The sequence below is a fragment of the Platalea leucorodia genome, assembly GCF_965183815.1.
Source record: "Platalea leucorodia genome assembly, chromosome: 4".
In the NCBI taxonomy this organism is placed as follows: Eukaryota; Metazoa; Chordata; class Aves; order Pelecaniformes; family Threskiornithidae; genus Platalea; species Platalea leucorodia.
In genome coordinates this window covers 64,018,451-64,037,304 of record NC_138826.1, presented here as the reverse complement: position 1 = coordinate 64,037,304, position 18,854 = coordinate 64,018,451, and the positions used below count along the sequence as shown (strand labels likewise).

At 42.5% G+C, this 18,854-nt stretch overlaps 1 protein-coding gene across 1 annotated transcript in view; it reads left to right on the top strand.

Annotated features, from left to right (window-relative positions):
• TMEM178B (transmembrane protein 178B) overlaps positions 1 to 18,854 on the top strand; it is a gene marked incomplete at both ends in the record, with an annotated part of 222,246 nt that overhangs the window by 53,598 nt on the left and 149,794 nt on the right. Inside the window, one exon of the mRNA XM_082308919.1 lies at positions 7,613 to 7,726. Within this exon, the coding sequence (XP_082165045.1) occupies positions 7,613 to 7,726 (114 nt within the window). The remainder of the gene's footprint in view (positions 1 to 7,612; positions 7,727 to 18,854) is intronic.

Here is an 18,854-nt window from a genome sequence, read left to right as displayed (position 1 = left end):
CCATTCTTGGAGGTATTTAAAACTTGACTGGACAAGGCCCTGAGCAATGTGAACTATCTTTGAATTTTATTTCAACTTTTTGAAGTTGTACCTCCTTTGAGCAGATGACTGGGCCAGTTGACATCTAGAGGATCCTTCTAACATAAATGATTCTACAATTAATGCAGAAGAATAATGTTCCTACATTTTTGGCATTAATATATTTATAGATGGGCACAAATATGTAACCAGTAATTTCATGGTTAGTATTACTCCAGAGGTAATGAAATAATCCTGTTAAGTGTGTTGCAATACTTTCTAATGAAGTCTCTGCCTTCATTAAGAAGATAGTTACTCATCATGAGTTCATTAACTAGTCAGCATATGTGATTGCAATTCTGTCATAGCAGCTGGTCAAGGTAGAGCCCAATTTCTCCTCCTACTGTCCTCCAGGGTTTAGTTTGACCAGTTAATGCATGCTGAAACTGCAACAACCACCTTGCCTATATTAAGGTACCTCCAGATGAGTTCTGATGATTCATATTAAATGATTTAAGAGACTGAGGGCAGCACATACAGCTGAGGGCAGTAATGCTTAAGTTGCACCAGCTTGAATGGCCAGGGCTGGTTTGGAGGCTGCATAAAATGCTATCACAATTTAACGATGAACTTTTCCAAGGGAGACAAGACTCTTTCAGAGTGAACATTAACAGATATATATGCCACATGCAATTGCTTTGTGTAACCTGATCCTAGCCCTAAGTATAGCCCCTGGAAACCTTACTGAAATGTTATGCTAAGAAAAAACTAAACTTTCCCTGCTCTACAGATTTTCTGAAGATAATGTGAAACAATTAGAGGGTAAATGACCAGTCTACATCTTCTGTTGTCTTGGTATGGATATAGTCACCCAATGAGGGAATAGCAACCAAACCATGGGATTAAGGTACTCTCTCATACAGAAGGCAGTTTCTCAAACGAATAGCAAATATATGTAGTGAGTGCAGTTTGCAAGCCAGAGGCTAAGCTTTCTTTTACTAGGAAATGTTTGTGTAGTAATTCTCAAACAGATTTCTAAAAATTAGAGCTAGCACAAAGAGTGAATTTTGTCGAATCAATTGCTTGCTACAAACAGTTCATCCAGAGGTATCTATAACACAAAAGACGGAAAAGCTGCCTGGAGGTAGCAAAGGCTCAGAACATCCATGTCAATCTTCTCAGGGAAGCTCATCATATCAAAAGCCTTGACAGGAAATGTAATGACACAAATACTAGCTGTACAGCTGGATCCTTCTTAGAAATCAACATACATACTACAAAAGAAGAATGGGTACCACCTGGTTTCAGATCTCTGCATGTTACAGAAAAAGGTGACTGTCATGTCAGTGCTGGCTTGTTGCAAAGTCTGGAATGGCCATGCCATAGTTCATCCAGAGCAAGTGAGCTGCTGGCTCCCTGCATCTGTCTGAGGTTCCTGATTGCTCTTACCCAAGGATTGCTGTAAAGAGTCTTAGAGTGGGAGAAATTCTTGTGTGTAGCTGTGAGCCCTCCAGCTACCAAAGGTAACTTGTTCATAGGCATTGGGCTAATCTGTGCCTGAACCTTATGGATGGTTCTACACTCTGCAGCCCTGGAAGTTGGTGGGGGGGGAGGAATGTGAAGTCTTGTAGCCCTCATTTGCAGGAGGGTAGTATAGTCAGGTAACCCGTGTATGTAACTCTTCGGTGTGCCATCTTGGGCTGGATCTGAAGTGACATTACTGACACTTACCTAACCGTTCTCACATTACCAGTTTCATGAAAGACCATCTGAAGGACTACTTTCTGTTGCCAGCTGTCAGATGAGTTGGTCTGTACTATGTAGAAGACTAAACTATATGATCACAGTGACAGTGTAAATTCCTGAAATTTGACAACCACCTTTGCAAAAGTCAACCTGACCTCACAGGGGAAATGCCTCTGGGAACTTCCGAGATCCAAATTTTAGGACTGATGTGACCAATACCCTGGTGGCATTTTGAATTTTCATTCTATTTCTTAAATTAACCATGGGTAGAGACTGTTTCTTGAGCAGTTTGAAAGTGTGGAAATATTATTATACTCCTCAGGGGTCGGCACTGGGACTGGCCCTGTTTAACATCTTTGTTAGTGACATGGACAGTGGGACTGAGTGCACCCTCAGCAAGTCTGCCGATGGCACCAAGCTGTGTGGTGTGGCTGACACGCTGGAGGGAAGGGATGCCATCCAGAGGGACCTTGACAGGCTGGAGAGGCGGGCCTGTGCAAACTTCATGAAGTTCAACAAGGCCAAGTGCAAGGTCCTGCACATGGGTTGGGGCAATCCCAAGCACAAATACAGGCTGGGCGGAGAATGGATAGAGAACAGCTCTGAGGAGAGGGACTTGGGGGTGTTGGTTGATGAGAAACTCAACATGGCCCGGCAAGGTGCACTTGCAGCCTGGAAAGCCAACTGTATCCTGGGCTGCATCAAAAGAAGCATGACCAGCAGGTCGAGGGAGGTGATTCTCCTGCTCTGCTCAGCTCTCATGAGGCCCCACCTGGAGTACTGCATCCAGCTCTGGGGCCCCCAACATAAGGACATGGACCTATTGGAGCAAGTCCAGAGAAAGGCCATGAAGATGATCCGAGGGCTGGAGCACCTCTCCTGTGAGGACGGGCTGAGAGAGTTGGGGTTGCTCATCCTGGAGAAGAGAAGGCTCCGGGGAGACCTTATTGCGGCCTTCCAGTACCAGAAGGGGGCCTGCAAGAAAGCTGGAGAGGGACTTTTTACAAGGGAGTGGTAGAGATAGGACAAGGGGTAATGGCTACAAACTGAAAGAGGGTAGATTTATATTAGCTATAAGGAAGAAATTCTTTACTGTGAGGGTGGTGAGGCACTGGAACAGGTTGCCCAGAGAAGCTGTGGATGCCCCATGCCTGGAAGTGTTCAAGGCCAGGTTGGATGGGGCTTTGAGCAACTTGGTCTAGTGGAAGGTGTCCCTGCCCATGGCAGGGGGGTTGGAACCAGATGTTCTTCAAGGTCCCTTCCAACCCAACCCATTCTATGATGAAGACACTGGTCCAAAAGTTCTGAAAAAAATTGTCTGTTTACCCACCAAATACAGACAGATACCAGCAGTATGACCTTCCTTTTAATTGATCTCAACCCTGTTCAGCTTAGAGTGGGAGAATGTTTCAGTCACCCCCCCTGCATTACCAGTTTAGGGTCTCTACTGGGTTAGTGTTTACAGCCCTCATAGTGCAGTGGGAGCTGAGTTTCATAGCAGCTGAACTAACATCAGGATATTGGGATAGTTTTGAAAAGTGAATACTAAAGAATCACACAATGTTTTCAGGTGATATTCCTGCTGTAGCACAGTTTAAAGATTTTTCCTTGTAATGGAGAGAAGAAGAAATATAATAATAAGGTGGTAGTGTGGAGCAATGCTCAACGGATATGGGAGGGGAACTGAGCAAGTAAGTGGATCAGTAAGAAGAGTGGCATGTTTGATGCTGGGAATGCTTAGCTGCTCTGGATGAAGTTATCTCTAGTTTCCTTATCTCAATTTTACTTGGCATCTGAACTTTGCTGGAACAGGGGGTTGCCAACCACAGAGTTACAGCTGCAGAATCCCTTCTGAGCATCTGTGCTTATGTGAGGATGGTAACGCAGTTTTGCTCTGCGTGGTTCTAGTTGCATCTTCCTGCTGATCGCTTTTCTAGCACTCTATTTGAAGATGTCAGCCACTTTTCTTTAGGATTTTCAGCAAACATTTCCCTTTGATCAGAGGAACATAGAATATACTGCATCTGTCACTGGAGCAGCTTTGTGGTTGCTTTGTGTTTCTTGTGGCCAGCTATAACACTTTCTATGGCAGCTGCATAGGTGAAAAAACCCGCTCACTGGTTTGCTTTATAAATACTGTTCCCAGTTACTTGAGCAAAGTGCAGAGTCAGCTTCAGTTGCATTTGGTCTTTCTAAGTTAGTGCTGAAGGCTGGAGATGCTCCATAAATTGCAGTTGCCCTGTTGAGGGTATGGAAGGGAAAGTGGGTTTTTTTTTTTCTTCCTTACTCTTGCTTCCCCTCCCACACCAAAGACTGGAGTGGGCATAGCTATTCATTCATCTGGAGGTAAGGATTTCTTAGGGTTTTTCTGAGAGGACTTTCCAGGAGAGCAGTAGTTCTGATCCTTGCTGCAGTCGCTGCCTCTGCTCTCCCAGAGACCTCCAGGAACTGGATGTTTGGGGGGCTTGAACCTAGTTCTCTTCTGTGTGGGATAAGCAGGGAAACAACTTGAAGTATGAAATTGTCACTACTATAGACTCATCCTTTTCCTAATTTTTATTGGCAGGTCCAGGCAAATGAAAGCCTTTTTCTAAGTTTCAAAAGCTAATTTTCACCTCTAGCTAGATATGTGCTGATGCAGTTGCATTAACTCAGCAGGGTCACTCTTCTACACCTGTGAGAGCAGGTTTAGATAAATGGCTCATGTTTAAATGCCAAGCAATCACAAACCTTGTCAGTTCTGGCTATGAAAAGCTTGAGGTTCCCAGTAAGATCCTGCCTGCTTCTCCTGTCAGCAGTGGCCATGCGGATGAAGATGGCTGCATGTTCTCTCCAGTGGTTGCTGCTGTTCTAGAGTCTGAAGTAACTGAAGTGCTGGAAGCTAGTAGAAGATGGCTCTGAAACACTCTGAACTACACTCTCGAGTGTATTAAACAGTGTTCACAGAAGAATTTAATAGCCTAAAGCCAAAGGGGCCCATTAGCTCATGTGGGCTGACCTCTGGTATATCATAGACCATTATGTTTCACCCATTTATCCCTTTATTGAGCCCAGTAACTTGGATTAGACTGAAGTCTTTTGAGCCCTATAACAAAAAATTAATTAGGCTTACCCATTCTAGCAGTGAACCTATACTTAATGCTTCAGAGAAGGGTGAAAATCCAGGAGCAGCATCCTTGTCTGACCTGGGGGTCTGTTTCCCCATGCAAGGCAAGTAGCGGGGACAATTGCCAGATACAAGTGAATTCTCTGTACTCTGCTTAGCCCTCTTAGGTGCATGCAGTGGCCAGCCCTCATTTCAGACAAGTAGGGAAATAAGAAGAACTTATCTCACCGTGTACACTGAAGAGCACTTTACCTTCTGGTCCCTACAAACTCTTGGTTGGAGTCATGATGTTTATTGGCTAATAGCATGTGATTTAGAGGTGGAAACAGTGTTGAAATATGTTGTGTGGCTGGAAAGGAGATCATAATGGAATTTACCATTCAAATCTGCCTGAACTTCAGCTTCTGTTGAACCATTGTCACTGCAGTTGTAGTGTAGGTTCTAGACAGTCTTTAAACATGTACTTAAGTCTCATTAAAGCCATGGGGATATAAGCATGAGCCCAAAATTATATATATGGTGAAGTGATGATCTGAATTTGGACCATAATCTTTCTGCTTTAGGCTTTGGTGATAGAAGATAGTGAACAGCTCACTGCATTACTACTAACAGTATTTGCAGTAAGAATAAAAAGTTTGGACCTTGCTAGAAATTAGCCTCTTTGGTGTAAGAGGAGGTGCTTTCTGCTGATTACTTTAAGAAATTATAGCAAATGGAACAGGATTTTTTCCTTCCTTCTGTACGCTTTTATTTTGAATCTTGGCTCTGTGTCCTTGTCTGCTATTCTATATAAATCTCTTCTCTAGGCAGGTATCTGATAACTTAAAGATTATTTTCTGACAAATAAGCATTTTTCCATTTTCTTGCCAATGCTTCTGATCCATGAAAGCAGCTGAACAAAAGGGGATATGAAAACCTATAAGAAGGCAAGGTTGTGATTTGGGGCTTTTTTTAAAGCTCTTTGCACACTAGCTGTCTTTTTTTAAATACTGTGCTTGGTTTGAAACTTTAATTCTGGGCGTACATTTGGTGCCCAGATGGTGCAGACTCACACAGAAGCCCATCACGCTGTCAGGGCAGGCGGATACATATGTAAATATTTTGCCTTTTTCCCCTATAATATTTGGCTTTGTCTAATCTAATTGCTGTCAAAGGCAGAATGTGAAGAATGCTTAAGAGGAGCAAACAATGAGGACCTCAAATGTTTGTATTGCGCTAACTTTGGAAGATGCTAGTAGACTGCGATGTAATTAATAATTTTGTTTCATGGGTTTTCTTATTCATGCTGTGAATTCATGGTGTATGATCTAAGTTCATGCCAAATAATATTTAACAACCTGAGGTAGAAACCTGTATTTTCTAGTGGCATAAAAGCATATTTAACCCCTTGGAGCTGTCGATACAAGGCTAATGGCTCTGCCTTTTCAGTTCAGGCTGACAGTAAATGTTCTCTACCTGCCTCTTGGTGTATAGCACACTTTCTTATTTATATAATTCATTGCTTCATTTAATTTATTCTATTGAGTGCCTGTCTTAATGTATTTTTAATACATAAAAGCATTTCCAGCATAGCTGCTTCTCTGACCGGTGGTAGCTAGTAGCTAACAGTGTGGCCAACCACATTAAGGATGCCTATTTAGTTCTTAAAGGCCTGTTCCAAAATGCCATATTATTAATGGCAAAATGACTTGCATGAGTTTTGAATCTGACTGCTTAGTGAGGAGGTCTAATAAAGGCAGTGTTAGTTGAGGATGCTGGTAAAATGGGTGTAGGAGACCTTACTGTTTTTCATCAATGCAAGAGTGGTCGCACTATCACAGGTTTCTGATCAGATGCAAAATTTGGCTAGGCTATAATTCATGGAAAGCAGCAGGCTATGCCAGACCCATTCCTCTAAGGACACTAACTATGCAGAGAGATGCCAGGAGATCAGGGCCTGGAGGTGTGATTATTGTGGAAGAAGAAAAGTGGCTGTAAAAGGAGAATGTAATATTGTGACCAGAAGACAAAGAGAAGCAGCACGTGGTGCTTTTTTCCATGGAATGTAGATGAAATCCTGACTACAGGGGGGAAAAAAATTGCCCATTTCAGCTATTTGTGTTGCCATCTGAGGCTTATTATTCAGGGGTGCCAATAAATTCTGTTTCTGAGCCTGCTATGAAAGTGTCTGGGTACCTTCAAGAGACATACCATAGCCTGTTACATATCCTTCTGCTTGTCTTGCTTCTTGGCTGTGGGGTGGAAGGGTTCAGGAAAATTGTTCACTATATATATTATTTTTCCTGTGCTGTTTTTTGTTACTGAAGGAAAGATCAAAGACGTTTGCTTTGTGTATCTCCTGGAATATGGGCATTGAGACACATTCACATCTTAGCTGATTATGCTGTAATTTACAGTTTCTATGCAGTAAATGCTGGTATGCCTGCTGCTAGCTCATGGTTCGGAGAAAAGAAATGAAAGAAAGGGTGATTTGCCACATATATACCTGATGGTGAAAGCAGACACTCTGGTAGCTACTGCAGGGCCTTTGGTGTATCATAAGCTTGGATGTGAGCTTACCCTACAGGTAGCTCGTGCCTGTCATGGGCCAAAGATAGCATTGGTTGTCACAGTGGACTGATGGTAGGGTTTGCTTTGCTCCTAGCCTTTTCTTTTGGTTGTCAAGCCGATCTGGTCTATAGCTGGGAGGACATGTTGCATTCACTTAACAGCACTTTCTTTTCTGCATTTTGCCCTTCCCAGGAGCAATTGAGCGGTGCACGTACATCAAGTACCACTACTCCTCAGCGACCATTCCCAAGAACCTCACCTACAACATCACCAAGACAATCCGCCAGGATGAGTGGCATGCCTTGCGTAAGTGTTGCTGGCTTTCTTCTCCATTCTCCTCATGTGCAGACTAAGTGAGGTACTCACTGATAAATGAGAACAGAGGCTTTGACTGACAACCTGCTCAGAGCCTTCTTCTCACATACAGTTTGTCTTTGTAGCAGACTGATCAATTTGTTCTTGGGACCTACATCTGTTTCTGCTGCTGACTAGAAATTCTGCTGAGGCATGAAAAAGTGGTGCGGGGGGAAGAGGCATTCATATGCAGAGACTAATATTGAGTTAAATACAAAAATGAATAACAAAATCAATGCCCTATTTTTTAATTCAGTAGAATGCTCTGTACGTGAACGTATTCTCATGCAGTTTGTGCTGCTGCTGAGTTTCCTGCTTCCAGCAGAATTCATTGCTGGCTTTTATTGTAGAATGTGTCCTGCTGCCTGCAGCTCCTGGGTGAGCATGGCATCACTCTCCTTTGAAGATCTAGAAAGAGAAATGCTGCACCCTTTAAGGCACAGGGAAGGAGCTTAGCCCTTAGTGATAATTGTAGCCAGTGGTCACCAACTTGTAACATTTGCTGAAGCAACAAGATCTGACAGGGATGGAATTGCCTTGAGATGTATTGGCTGGCCTTAAAGCTTTTCTCCTTCTCATCTTGGAGATGGAAAAGAGTTTTCACTGATGAAATGGAAGAGGTAGGATTTCACAAGGAAGGATGCCACTGCAACTTGCTCTTATTACTACATAATCATGGGGACTGATGAATGTCCTGAGCTCCTCTGTCTCAGTGGAAGCAGTTAACAGCTCCTTGAAGATGGCAGGGGTTGAGGGATCCTGATTCTGACTGAAAACCTTGAAAGGTGGTAGTGAGCAGCTACTGTCCAGACTGTGTCAGCTTGAGAAATGTGTAAGACCTCTGGTGTTCCCAGGGCTTTCAGTCCCTGTTTCACTCCTGCCTTATGTGGCTGTTGCTTTGGGAGGATGCTTTTAAGCTCTGGGAAGGAGAAGGTGTAATGATACCATCTATTTCCTGCATTGGTAAGGTCAGGGCTGGTTTGAGACTCATTGGTGCTTTGTAGGTCTGCCTGGTCAAATCTGGTAAAGCATTAAGAAAGTTCTAGAGGGTCTTGCTAAACTTATAATTTTCTTTTTTTTTTTTTTGAAATGTGTCCATGTGTGGATAAATACATATTCTTATTGTGACACGATGAAGAAAAGGAATATTGAACTCATGCCTTTCAGAAGGTTGTAAGAGGCTGGTCTTGCAAAATACTGTGCTGTGCTCATTTGTTCCTGAAGTCAGAAGATCAGGTGGTTCGCTTCCCTTGGGGTTTTCTGCTACCACCTGTCATCTCTGCTGGTGTCAGTTTTATGTTAACACTGCTCATCTGTGGGCAAAAAGAAACGCACCCCCCACCCAAGACATCTTCTTCTGTTAGTATTCATAGGGCAGTAGAAAGGGTCTTTGGTTTATGCTTTTGGCTGTGCATGTATGCTTTTGCCGCTGCTGTGAGCAACAATGACTTTTCCACGTTCATCCACTGGGAATCTCATTAATTAATGTAGGAGTTGTCTTGAAGTTCATCTTTATTTCAGCAATGGCTCAGGTAAAGGGCTATTCTGAAGCTGTATTTGTATTTTTTCAGCTTAAATATAATTACCAATATGACTGGCCATGTTAGTCCCTCGGTGTGTGCATCCTTTTGTGGGATCAGCAAGTTCCTGAGCCTGGTGTGTCGGCAGCTGACGGGAGCCTTCTGTGGGGTATTTGTCAGTCTCCAAAGTGGCAGTCTAGACGCACCGTGCTCACACATTTACATATCTGATTTGGTCTGAGGCACTTTCAGGGTGAGGCTTGTTTGTTCCCTCCCTGGGGAGGGTACACCGTGTGTGTGGGTGTGTGTGCATATTTCTGACCCAGATTTTCTTGCTAGTTCATGAGTCAGATAAGTGTAGGTAGATGTAGATAGGGAGATTCAAACTTCAATTCTGTCTAAAGACAGGAAAGAAATACTTTGCTGAAGCGCTCTCTTCTCCAGAGCAGTTAAGTACGATGGTGAGCGTTTTGATAGGTGTTGGCCACTGGAGGATCTGGAGGTCACTGCATTTAAGAATGAACTGAACCTATTTCCTCTGTAGGAACAGCGACCTTGCTGTTTTTCTGTAAAGCATCTTTTTTAAAAGACAAGGGCAATAGCAATCTCTTCAAATCATGTTTTGGTTGAGGAGGATGTTCTACTTTTAGAAAACGTTTGCAATGGAGTGGGCATGAAGTGGGGTAAGACTCAGTCTCTTCAGAAAGTCCCTGTAATTTTAGACTCTGTCTGAGCACCTGACCTGGTTCTGTACCTCTGGACTAGCTTCATCCAGGGCACAGCTACTTCAGCTCACCACTGCTCATCCTGAGGCAGAATAGCATTTCCAATTCAACCTGGCCATTATTTTCCTCTGAACAACTCTCTGTTCAAATTTCCCTTTCACTGCCTGTTGTGACAGGCAGTGAAGGAGCAGGGCCCAGGCCTGTTGTTCCTTATGCTCTTGCCATGGGTAATTTCTCAGATCTGTAGCATAAGATGGAAGAAAGAAAAAAAAGAAAAAACAAACAAAGAAAAAAAACCCAAAAAAACCTATTTCCTGATGAAACATTGGGGCAAAATGGCATCTTGGAGAATTTCAGAGGAACTGGAAAGGTGAAACCAGAGTGTCTGTTCACCTCACTAAAGAAAATGCCTTTTCCAGGCTGAAGCTGCTGCTGTCCTTTGGCATATCTGTATTTCAGTAGTGGTTATTTTTCTTCCCTGGTGCATGGGCAGCAAACCACGGGCCTGGGAAGGAAATTGGTTGCTTTGCCTGTGTATTGGGTGGGGGAGCAGAAGAGAGAGGGCTCCAGCTGTGCCCAGCAGACCGTTTTTTTCAGACTGGCAGGCAGGACTGATGCTCCAGCAGTTTCTCTTGAATTGCAGGAGTGGGTGAGGGACAATTAATTGGAGGCTGAGGACCCTATGGTACCAGTCAGCGCAGAAAGCAGATAGTCCTCTAGCTGTGCTGTCAGCTATGCTAGAAGAACCCAGGGGAGCAGCTGGACCTGGAGGAATGGTTGGAGCTGACTTTATAATTTTTGATTTTATCTTTTTTCATTCTGTTTGACATTTTCAAGATGGAACCTTTGCTCCAAATTCATTGCCTATGGCAGCATGAGCCGGGAAAATAGGACTTCACTTCCCTGCAGTCACTTCCTCTCAACTGTCTCTAGTTAAACAGGATGGAGGGAAGGATGATTGTAGTATTGCTAGCTCTCACCTGTCAGGAGATAAATGTTCATCTAATTAGACAAAAAGGGCGTCTATATGAGCTGGGAGGGGAAGGGAGAAGGGAAGGAAAGCTGTGTCCAACAACTTTGAGCACAAGTAACTGTCTCTTTATGGGAGATGCCAGTGTGATGATATGATTGAGTCACTATTAGGCATTTACCCCATCACATTTTAGCCCCAGTCTTGTGCACAGAAACTTGGTCCATAGTTCTGACTTCTGAAAAACTCCAGCAGCATCGCTGATGCTTTTAGAAATTAATGTATATATTATTAGAACAAAAATTTAAAAAATCTGAACAGTTCTATATTTATTTGCATTTTCAGTTCCATGTGTTTTATGCTGTTCTCATAGGTTCACTTTCAGCGTGCTACACATTTGTGTTCACAAAACATGGGGAAAGTGATCATGGCAGGGGATTGAGCTGTGGAATTGGGAGGGGTGAGAGGCATTTTCAGGTGATGGAATAAGCACTTTAGCTGGATGTTTGTACTCTAAGAAAGTTGACCATAAAAAGGAGGCTATGTTGATGCTAATTTTTTTCTCTTGTCCCAAAAATTTCAGGAAACCATTATTTGGTATATTGTGCCAAAGAAGGTGAAAGGCTGTGTTTGCTTCGAAAATGGTAGTACCACCAAGGCAATGAGGGGATGTACTATATTCAGTTTTACATCTTCCAGGAACCAACAGTGCTCTTCTCTAAAGCCACTGTGAGGGGTAAGGCACTCAAAGCCCAGGGAGTATTTAGTCTACTGGCTTACTCCTTGGAGCAAAACAGAAAACTGTTGGGTTGATGCTGTTTTGTACCATCAGAAGGACTGTAGGAAGGTCATTCAAAATTTTTTTTTTTGCAAATAGGCTATATGCAATGCAGGCTCTAAATTGATCATCTGCTGCAGTCTTAAACAACTGTTTTGTGGAAAAAGGGTAACAGCAGCATAGAAGATACGCAGAGGGGAATTTCTAAGTATGCTTAAGCCAGCTATCTACATTTCATTGCCTTGCTGGGAGAGTTAGGATTAGAAAGTTATTTTGAGGAAGCCAAATAGTGCAGAAGAGGGAGAAAGATACAGATAAGAGGAGAGGGATTGTCTTCATACTTTCTTAGAGCCAGTCTAGCATGATGATGTTTTATTTTTGCCTCTAGCTTTTTATGTTTAGACCTTATGCTTCCTCACTCATTTTTACCTTTGAACATACTTGTATTTGCCATGGGACTTCTTTGTGCATCCATTCATTGAATGATTTCAACAAGAACAACTGTGTAGGTGCTACAGGATTGTGGGTTAGCCTGCTGTGGGCTCAGACCTGCCTTGAGCCTCACAGGACTGATGCTTGTGCGTCACTCTGCAGGCTTCCTCACTGTGGTCTTGGCAAGGGAAGGGTAAAAGGGGGCTTTTCCAGGGCCACTTTCTCTCCAAGGCAGGTGAAGAAAGTATTGTGGCTTTAAAGTGCTGCAAATGAGCAAGTTGCTGATGTGTGTTCTTGAAGAGTGAGATTTGTTTTTCTCTCAGGGAACAAGTCAAACCACTGCCTCTTTGCTTTGTCCTGCCTTGGTAGCTGAAACGGGACAAATGCTGCATGGTCGGCAGAGCTCCCAGTGTCTTGCGCTATATCGCATGAAATTCTCCACAGCAGAAGAAAGATGAAAAATTCTTCCTTCTCTCCAAAAGCTTTTATTTTGCTGACTCACAGAGCCTATCATGGCAGGTAGAGAGCAGGGTCTTTAAGTCTGTTACTTTTTCCTTCCTCCCTATATATTACAAACCTGAATTTGTACTTTGGGTTAAATGTGGCCACAAAAGGGGGAATTCTTGTTTGTGTGCTCTTCTCTAGCTTGCCATTGCTGCCTAGGCCTGTCTTCCACAGCAACTGTTTTGTGTCCAGGAACATGGAGAGTGCTGCATCTGGGCAGAAAGTGGCTGGAATTGCTATGGAAACTGATCTCTTTCTGCACAGCTTAGAAATTGTCACCAGACTGCTTTAGAGAGAACCAGTTCACACACAAGTAGCTGATGCTTCTTGAGAAATGTTTAGAATTTCCTGGGTCTTGTGGAAATGCTTCTTGTTTGGCACTGTGTGATCTCCTACCCCCGATTTCTACTGCAGGACCACAGGATATGGGCTCTGAATTGAGAGCATTGGCATGGGGAGCTGCATTGTCAGGAGAAGAGGAACCATAATGCCTTGTGCTAATTGGAATGATAACGTTCAACTGCGCTGTTGAAAAGTGCAATAATCTTGTGTTTGTGGTGGTCTGAAAGCCATTTGCATAAAAAATGAATTGCAAAGTCAAAAGTAATAGTCTGGCACATTCTGAGAGGAGCAAGTATTGGAGGAAATGAAGGATTTCTACAGGATGCAGAGAGTGATAATATTTTAATTCATATAGCATCTATGCTGAAAGCTGAATGGATTTTTATCAGCCTTAATGGTCTGAACTTTGCAGGAGATTAAGGCTTCCTCATTTAGGCCTACAAAGCACTCAAATACCTACTCATAATCAGTAAAACTATGGGGGGGGGTGGAGGGGGACTGGAAAAAACTCCTTTTGTAGAGGTCAGTTATGGTACTGATTGCAGTGGCAACAATTAGCACTCTGGAAAAGACTGTAATGTCTATATTTCTAATTTCTACAAGCTTCCCAAGCCTTCTCACTCCATGGAACAAGATGCTGAGATTTACACAGAAGCTCAGTTGATAGCTTGACAATGCATTAGTAACACCAGTAGGCTCATGGACTTGACCCTGTCTGCTTTTATCAGCAACAATAAATATTTCATTGTTGTATCTGTATTAAGTGCTGACCCAAGAGAATTTTTGCCTTTTTTTTTTTCCTGGGTACTACTGGAAGCAGTGTTTGAAATAAACAGGCAGCATCCCACTTTTCTTGCTCCTTTCTTCCACTCTCCCTCTCATACTCCCTCGGGTCTCCTTCCATTCCTATCTTCCTCTAAAAGGAAATGCTGTTTCATTTTTAATTAGCTACCTTGACCCCCAGATGGAGGTACAACCTGAAGTATGACACCGTCCTGCTGGTCAGTGCCATTTGGCTGACAATATGATGTAATTCCTTAATGCATTGGTTATCAAAGCAGACGGGGCAGCCATCCTGGAGGTTAGTCAGGCAGCAGGTGCTCACATGCCTGGAGGTCTAGTGTTGTTGGATCTCCATCATATTCATCATTCCCATAGCTAATGACCAGGTGGTAGTGACAGACCTTCTCATTTCCCTCTCTCTCTCTCTCTGCTGTAGGGTTTTCTTCATATCCTGCTATTTCAAGTTAAGATATAAAAATGTTTTTTTGGCATCAAAATCTTAAGACCTATTTTGAAATCGGTAAGGGATTTTATTGCCTTCTGCTAGGCTTCATCTTAGAATCTGCTAATATGGCTGTGACCTTAATACTACACTAGTTAAAAAGCAGTGTGCAGTTGGAAAAGCTATTATTTCCCATACTATCTTTGCTTCTTAGAGACAGAAGAGCAGGGCAGGAGTAATGGAGGAGGTCAGTAGACCTCCCAGTCCTGAGCTGACAGGGGTGTCTAAGTAGGAAACATGGCCAAGATTTGGGAAGGGAGGAAATGAGATAGGGAGAGGGGTGAAACTTTGTGCTGGTGAGTTGGGAGAAGTGAGACAAAGGATTACTGAACATTGAGACTGGGATAAGTGCTGGAGTGGTGGAGTGGAATAATTTGGAAGGGAAGGTGCAAAAATGGTCAAGCTCTCTGTGTGTGTTGGAGGAGGGCCAGGAATGAACAGGGAAGGAACCCCTCCAAAGCCCTGTTCAAAGTGCACAAGTCACAAGTGTTATTGTACATCTACTGCTAAGACACCTGTGAAACACTGGCAGAGGGGGAGGTATCATCCTGCTCCCTCAGCCAGCAGGTTCTTCCACCAGCTCATGTAATGGAGGGCTCAGAGGTGAATCAGAAGAGTCTTATTCTGCTGACGAACTACTTGCCACTCTTCTGAATCCGTAAGAAACCCTACACTAGAATTTCTGCTTTTGCAGTTTGTTGTTTTAAAGTTAAGAAAATAAAATCAGATGAGCATTTTTAAGGTTACAAACAAGCATGTAAAGTTAGGAGGTGACATAGTTCAGGCTGCATACTTGGCCTTAATTTATCTCCTCTGAGCACCCTTGTTATGAAGTCTTTAATTACTGTAATCACATACTGTGTTTTCCACAGGACCCCTGTCTGTTCCATACATTTGGGATATTCTTTTTCCATTCAGTGATGTCTTCAATGTTTGGTTTCTTTTTCATTGCTTAATGTATGGTTGCTGATCTTTTTATTGCAGAATACGCAGCTCCTGATCCAAAAACAGAGTTAACCACTTCATGAGCTTTGTCACATTTCTAATTATTGTACTGAAGCATAGCATGTAAGGATAAATATATTAATACCTAATAACCTTTTGAGGTGGGCTATAATTTCCATTTTAGGCCTGGCAATCAAAATTAACTGTTTGGGGTTTTTTGGGTGTCCAGTTGGAGATGATGAAGACTTGGGTTTTACAGTACTTAGCATTAAATAGTCTTTTGTATGTTCAGAGCACAGCTCCCATTGACTTCAACAGCAACTCTAAGTGCTCCACACCCTGTAAATCAGACTTCAGATGGTCACCCAACTCACACTGGGTCAGAGTAAATGAGGAAAACGTGGCTAGGGACCACCTCTAAAGAGATTTCTTAGACTAATTGACTTATCACCAAGGACTTTTGGGGTAAGTGTAGAGGAAAGTGCTTGTGTGAGAGGGAGGAGGAGCTGTATGTCAGCTGACTGATCTCAGCTCCTACTGGTCTTAGCTAGAGGGTTGTGTATGTTCTCACCTTTCATACCCATGCTTTCAAAGGATCACATTCTTGTATTTCTGAACTGTGGCATGCTTGCCTTGGCAGCCCTCATAATGTTTTGATATTTTTTTGTTTGCTTTTGTTTTATTTTGTATTTGTAAGTGCAGGCACTTGGATTCACCTTGGCTTAGGTGATGTTTTACGTTGTCTCCCACTGTTATATTGGAAAAAAGATGACATGTTTTTATCTTCCTCATTGAAAAGAGTCTTAGGGTATTTGCGGAACTGTTCTGAGTGCAGGAAAATTGAGAGCAAACCCCCTCCAGCCTTGCTGGTGATACTTTGCAAAGGAGTATTAGAGACATTTTGCCTTTTGCAGTGTAGAGATGTTGACAGGTAAAACATACCATTGCTAATCATTTCCAGTCATTCAGCCAGTCAAAATATAGCTTTATTAATATGCATACAGAGCTCTGTTTCCCTTCTCTCCCTCTTGAGAGACACAGAGGGGGAGAGATGGGCGTTCTTCTGTGTCTCTTGGCTAATCAAGAATGATGCCTTGTGCATTCTTAGGGTGAGAATACAGGAAAGAACAAACAGGATGATCTAATGGGTCTCTTCCATCTGACTTCTATAATTTTTGATTTATATACCAATCTAATGCCTGGTTTATGATGATTTATATCCCATTTTATTTATACCCCAGTCTGATGCCCCACCCCACACTGTAGCGAGATGAAAGCCAGACAGTTAAATATTTCAAGGTGATTACATGCCACGTGCCACGCACAGGGTTAGTAATGAGAAGTAAGTGCTTCCTTCCTTCAGTGCAAGAAGAAAGACTTAAGTGGAACATTTTGGGAACGAGATTATTGTGATTTGTTCACAAAACCATGCACCATCCACAAGGGAACATCACAGCATCCAGCATGAGATAGATGCCAGCGAACTTGGAATCAAACTTGGCTTTCACCCTGACAGAAGCTGCAGGCTGAAACATGTAGGTGATTTTTATATGTTGATAGCTACTAGGCAGTGGTTGCCATTTTAATTACTGTTTTGCAGTGATGCTCTTTGTACATTGAATTACAGCATAAACCTGATCCTCATGTACAACCAGGACATCCTCCTACATGCTAACTTTGAAAAGGTCTAAAAAGTGTGAATAGTAATGTGTGAAAACTATAATGCCACTCCACATCCTCAGATTCTTACATTAACTGGACCATGATGGTTTCGGCTACGTTGTCAGAGCTGAATGTTATTCTGGCCCAGGAAGACTGGATGAAGCTGAAGAATTTGTCTTAGGGCCCATCCCAAGACTCCTTAATTGGCTGGGTGAATCACAGTTTAGCTGTTCAGTTATTCCCTACCCACCTCCAGGAACTGATTGCACAGCTGGTGAGGGAATAGGAAATCAGGAATATAAATCAACTGCAGGTATCTCTTATGGGACTTCAGAGTTCAGTCTCACAAATCTCATCTGGCTGCTCTGGATGTAGGTTATATTTAATGGAGCTTGAGCCTGCGTGTCCCTCTGCATCACTGGAATTATGACAGCTAATTTCAGTCTATCTGCCACTGGTGTGTGCAATTGATCAATATCTCTCTCATAAATACAAACTCACTCTCATCTCTGCCTCCATCAGCTTTGTCTTTTCTGGCTTGCCCTTTGCATTCCTGTTTGTTTCTTTCTTTTTTTTCCCCCAAACTTGATTCTCACCTAGATATACTGAGAGAAGGAAATCAATGGAAGAATATCACTTACTGACCTAAGAGGAGCTTCTTTGCCATACGCAACTAAGGATGTAAATAATTCAATAGGGTCCCTGTCTTTTCTTTCTTCCCATAAGATTGGGTTTATTAAAATTTTATGGGAGGGGACATGGAGGTGGCTGAATTACTGGTTTTATCTGATATAATCTTTAGCAATGCATTAGCTTGGTACTAGCTGCTCTTCACTCATTGTCATAGGCACATACTAAATCAGTCTTCCTTGTAGAATCCATTCTGCAGCATGTTATAATCACATATTTGAGCATGATGTAATGCCATTCTTTATAACTCACTCTCATGCCTGATTGTGTTGCCGTGGGAAGAAAAGCGTTAAACTGCCAAGGCAAGGCGTAATCTTTTTTTCCAGTATCGGGAGGAAGTCAGTAATGGCATGAATCCGTATACGCAAAGATCCTAATCAGAAGGGAGCAATAGTCTGGGGACTAAGAGTTTGGTTCTGCTTATATTTATACCAGAATAATAATTCTACTGAAACAAGAATAGATATCCTGACATAAAAATAATGTGAAATCAGCATCTGGGTTCAAAATACTCAATAGATTTCAGGAAAAGTGCTCCTTGAGATTATAGACTCTTTGATATTTCAGTGGAAGTGAACAGATTCCACAATTACAGTTTTCTGTTAATGCTGCTGCTGCTGACTATGTAGTGTACCTTCCATCCTAGCATCTTGAAACACTTGGGCAATTGTTTTCACTCAGTATCCTTCTGACTTAAACAGGGTGCTGAAGGAGGAATACAACCCAAGTACACCCATTTCACATGCAGAAAAAGAGTTAGAGAAGTTAATTGACCTGCTAAATGTCATGCAGAGAGTGAATGGGAGAGCCAGAAACAGAACTCAGGTCTTTGGACTCCCACTGCTGTAAGTGCTAGACAATGCTGCCTCCTGTAGTGCCAGATTATGCAGCATATCTCCTAGAAAAGACCATTGCAAAACCCTTTATCAAGGATAATGATTTTTCACTTGAAATTTTTTTTTTAATATCTTTAGAAAGCTTACTGGCCAAAACCAGAATCCATTGCGTACATTAGTGGTGATTTTTCTCTTAAAAATAATGGCAAACAAACCTTCAAAGGCTGGTAGTGAATTGAGGCATATGAAGTGGGGATTCCTCAGCACCTGCTGAAAACCAGGTCCTCAGAGATATCTGAGGGTGAGCAACTAGAATCAATAATAATTTAAAAAATTATCTCTTAGAATATGGGTAGGTGCTGTGGATTTTCTGCCATGAATTGGGCTCTAA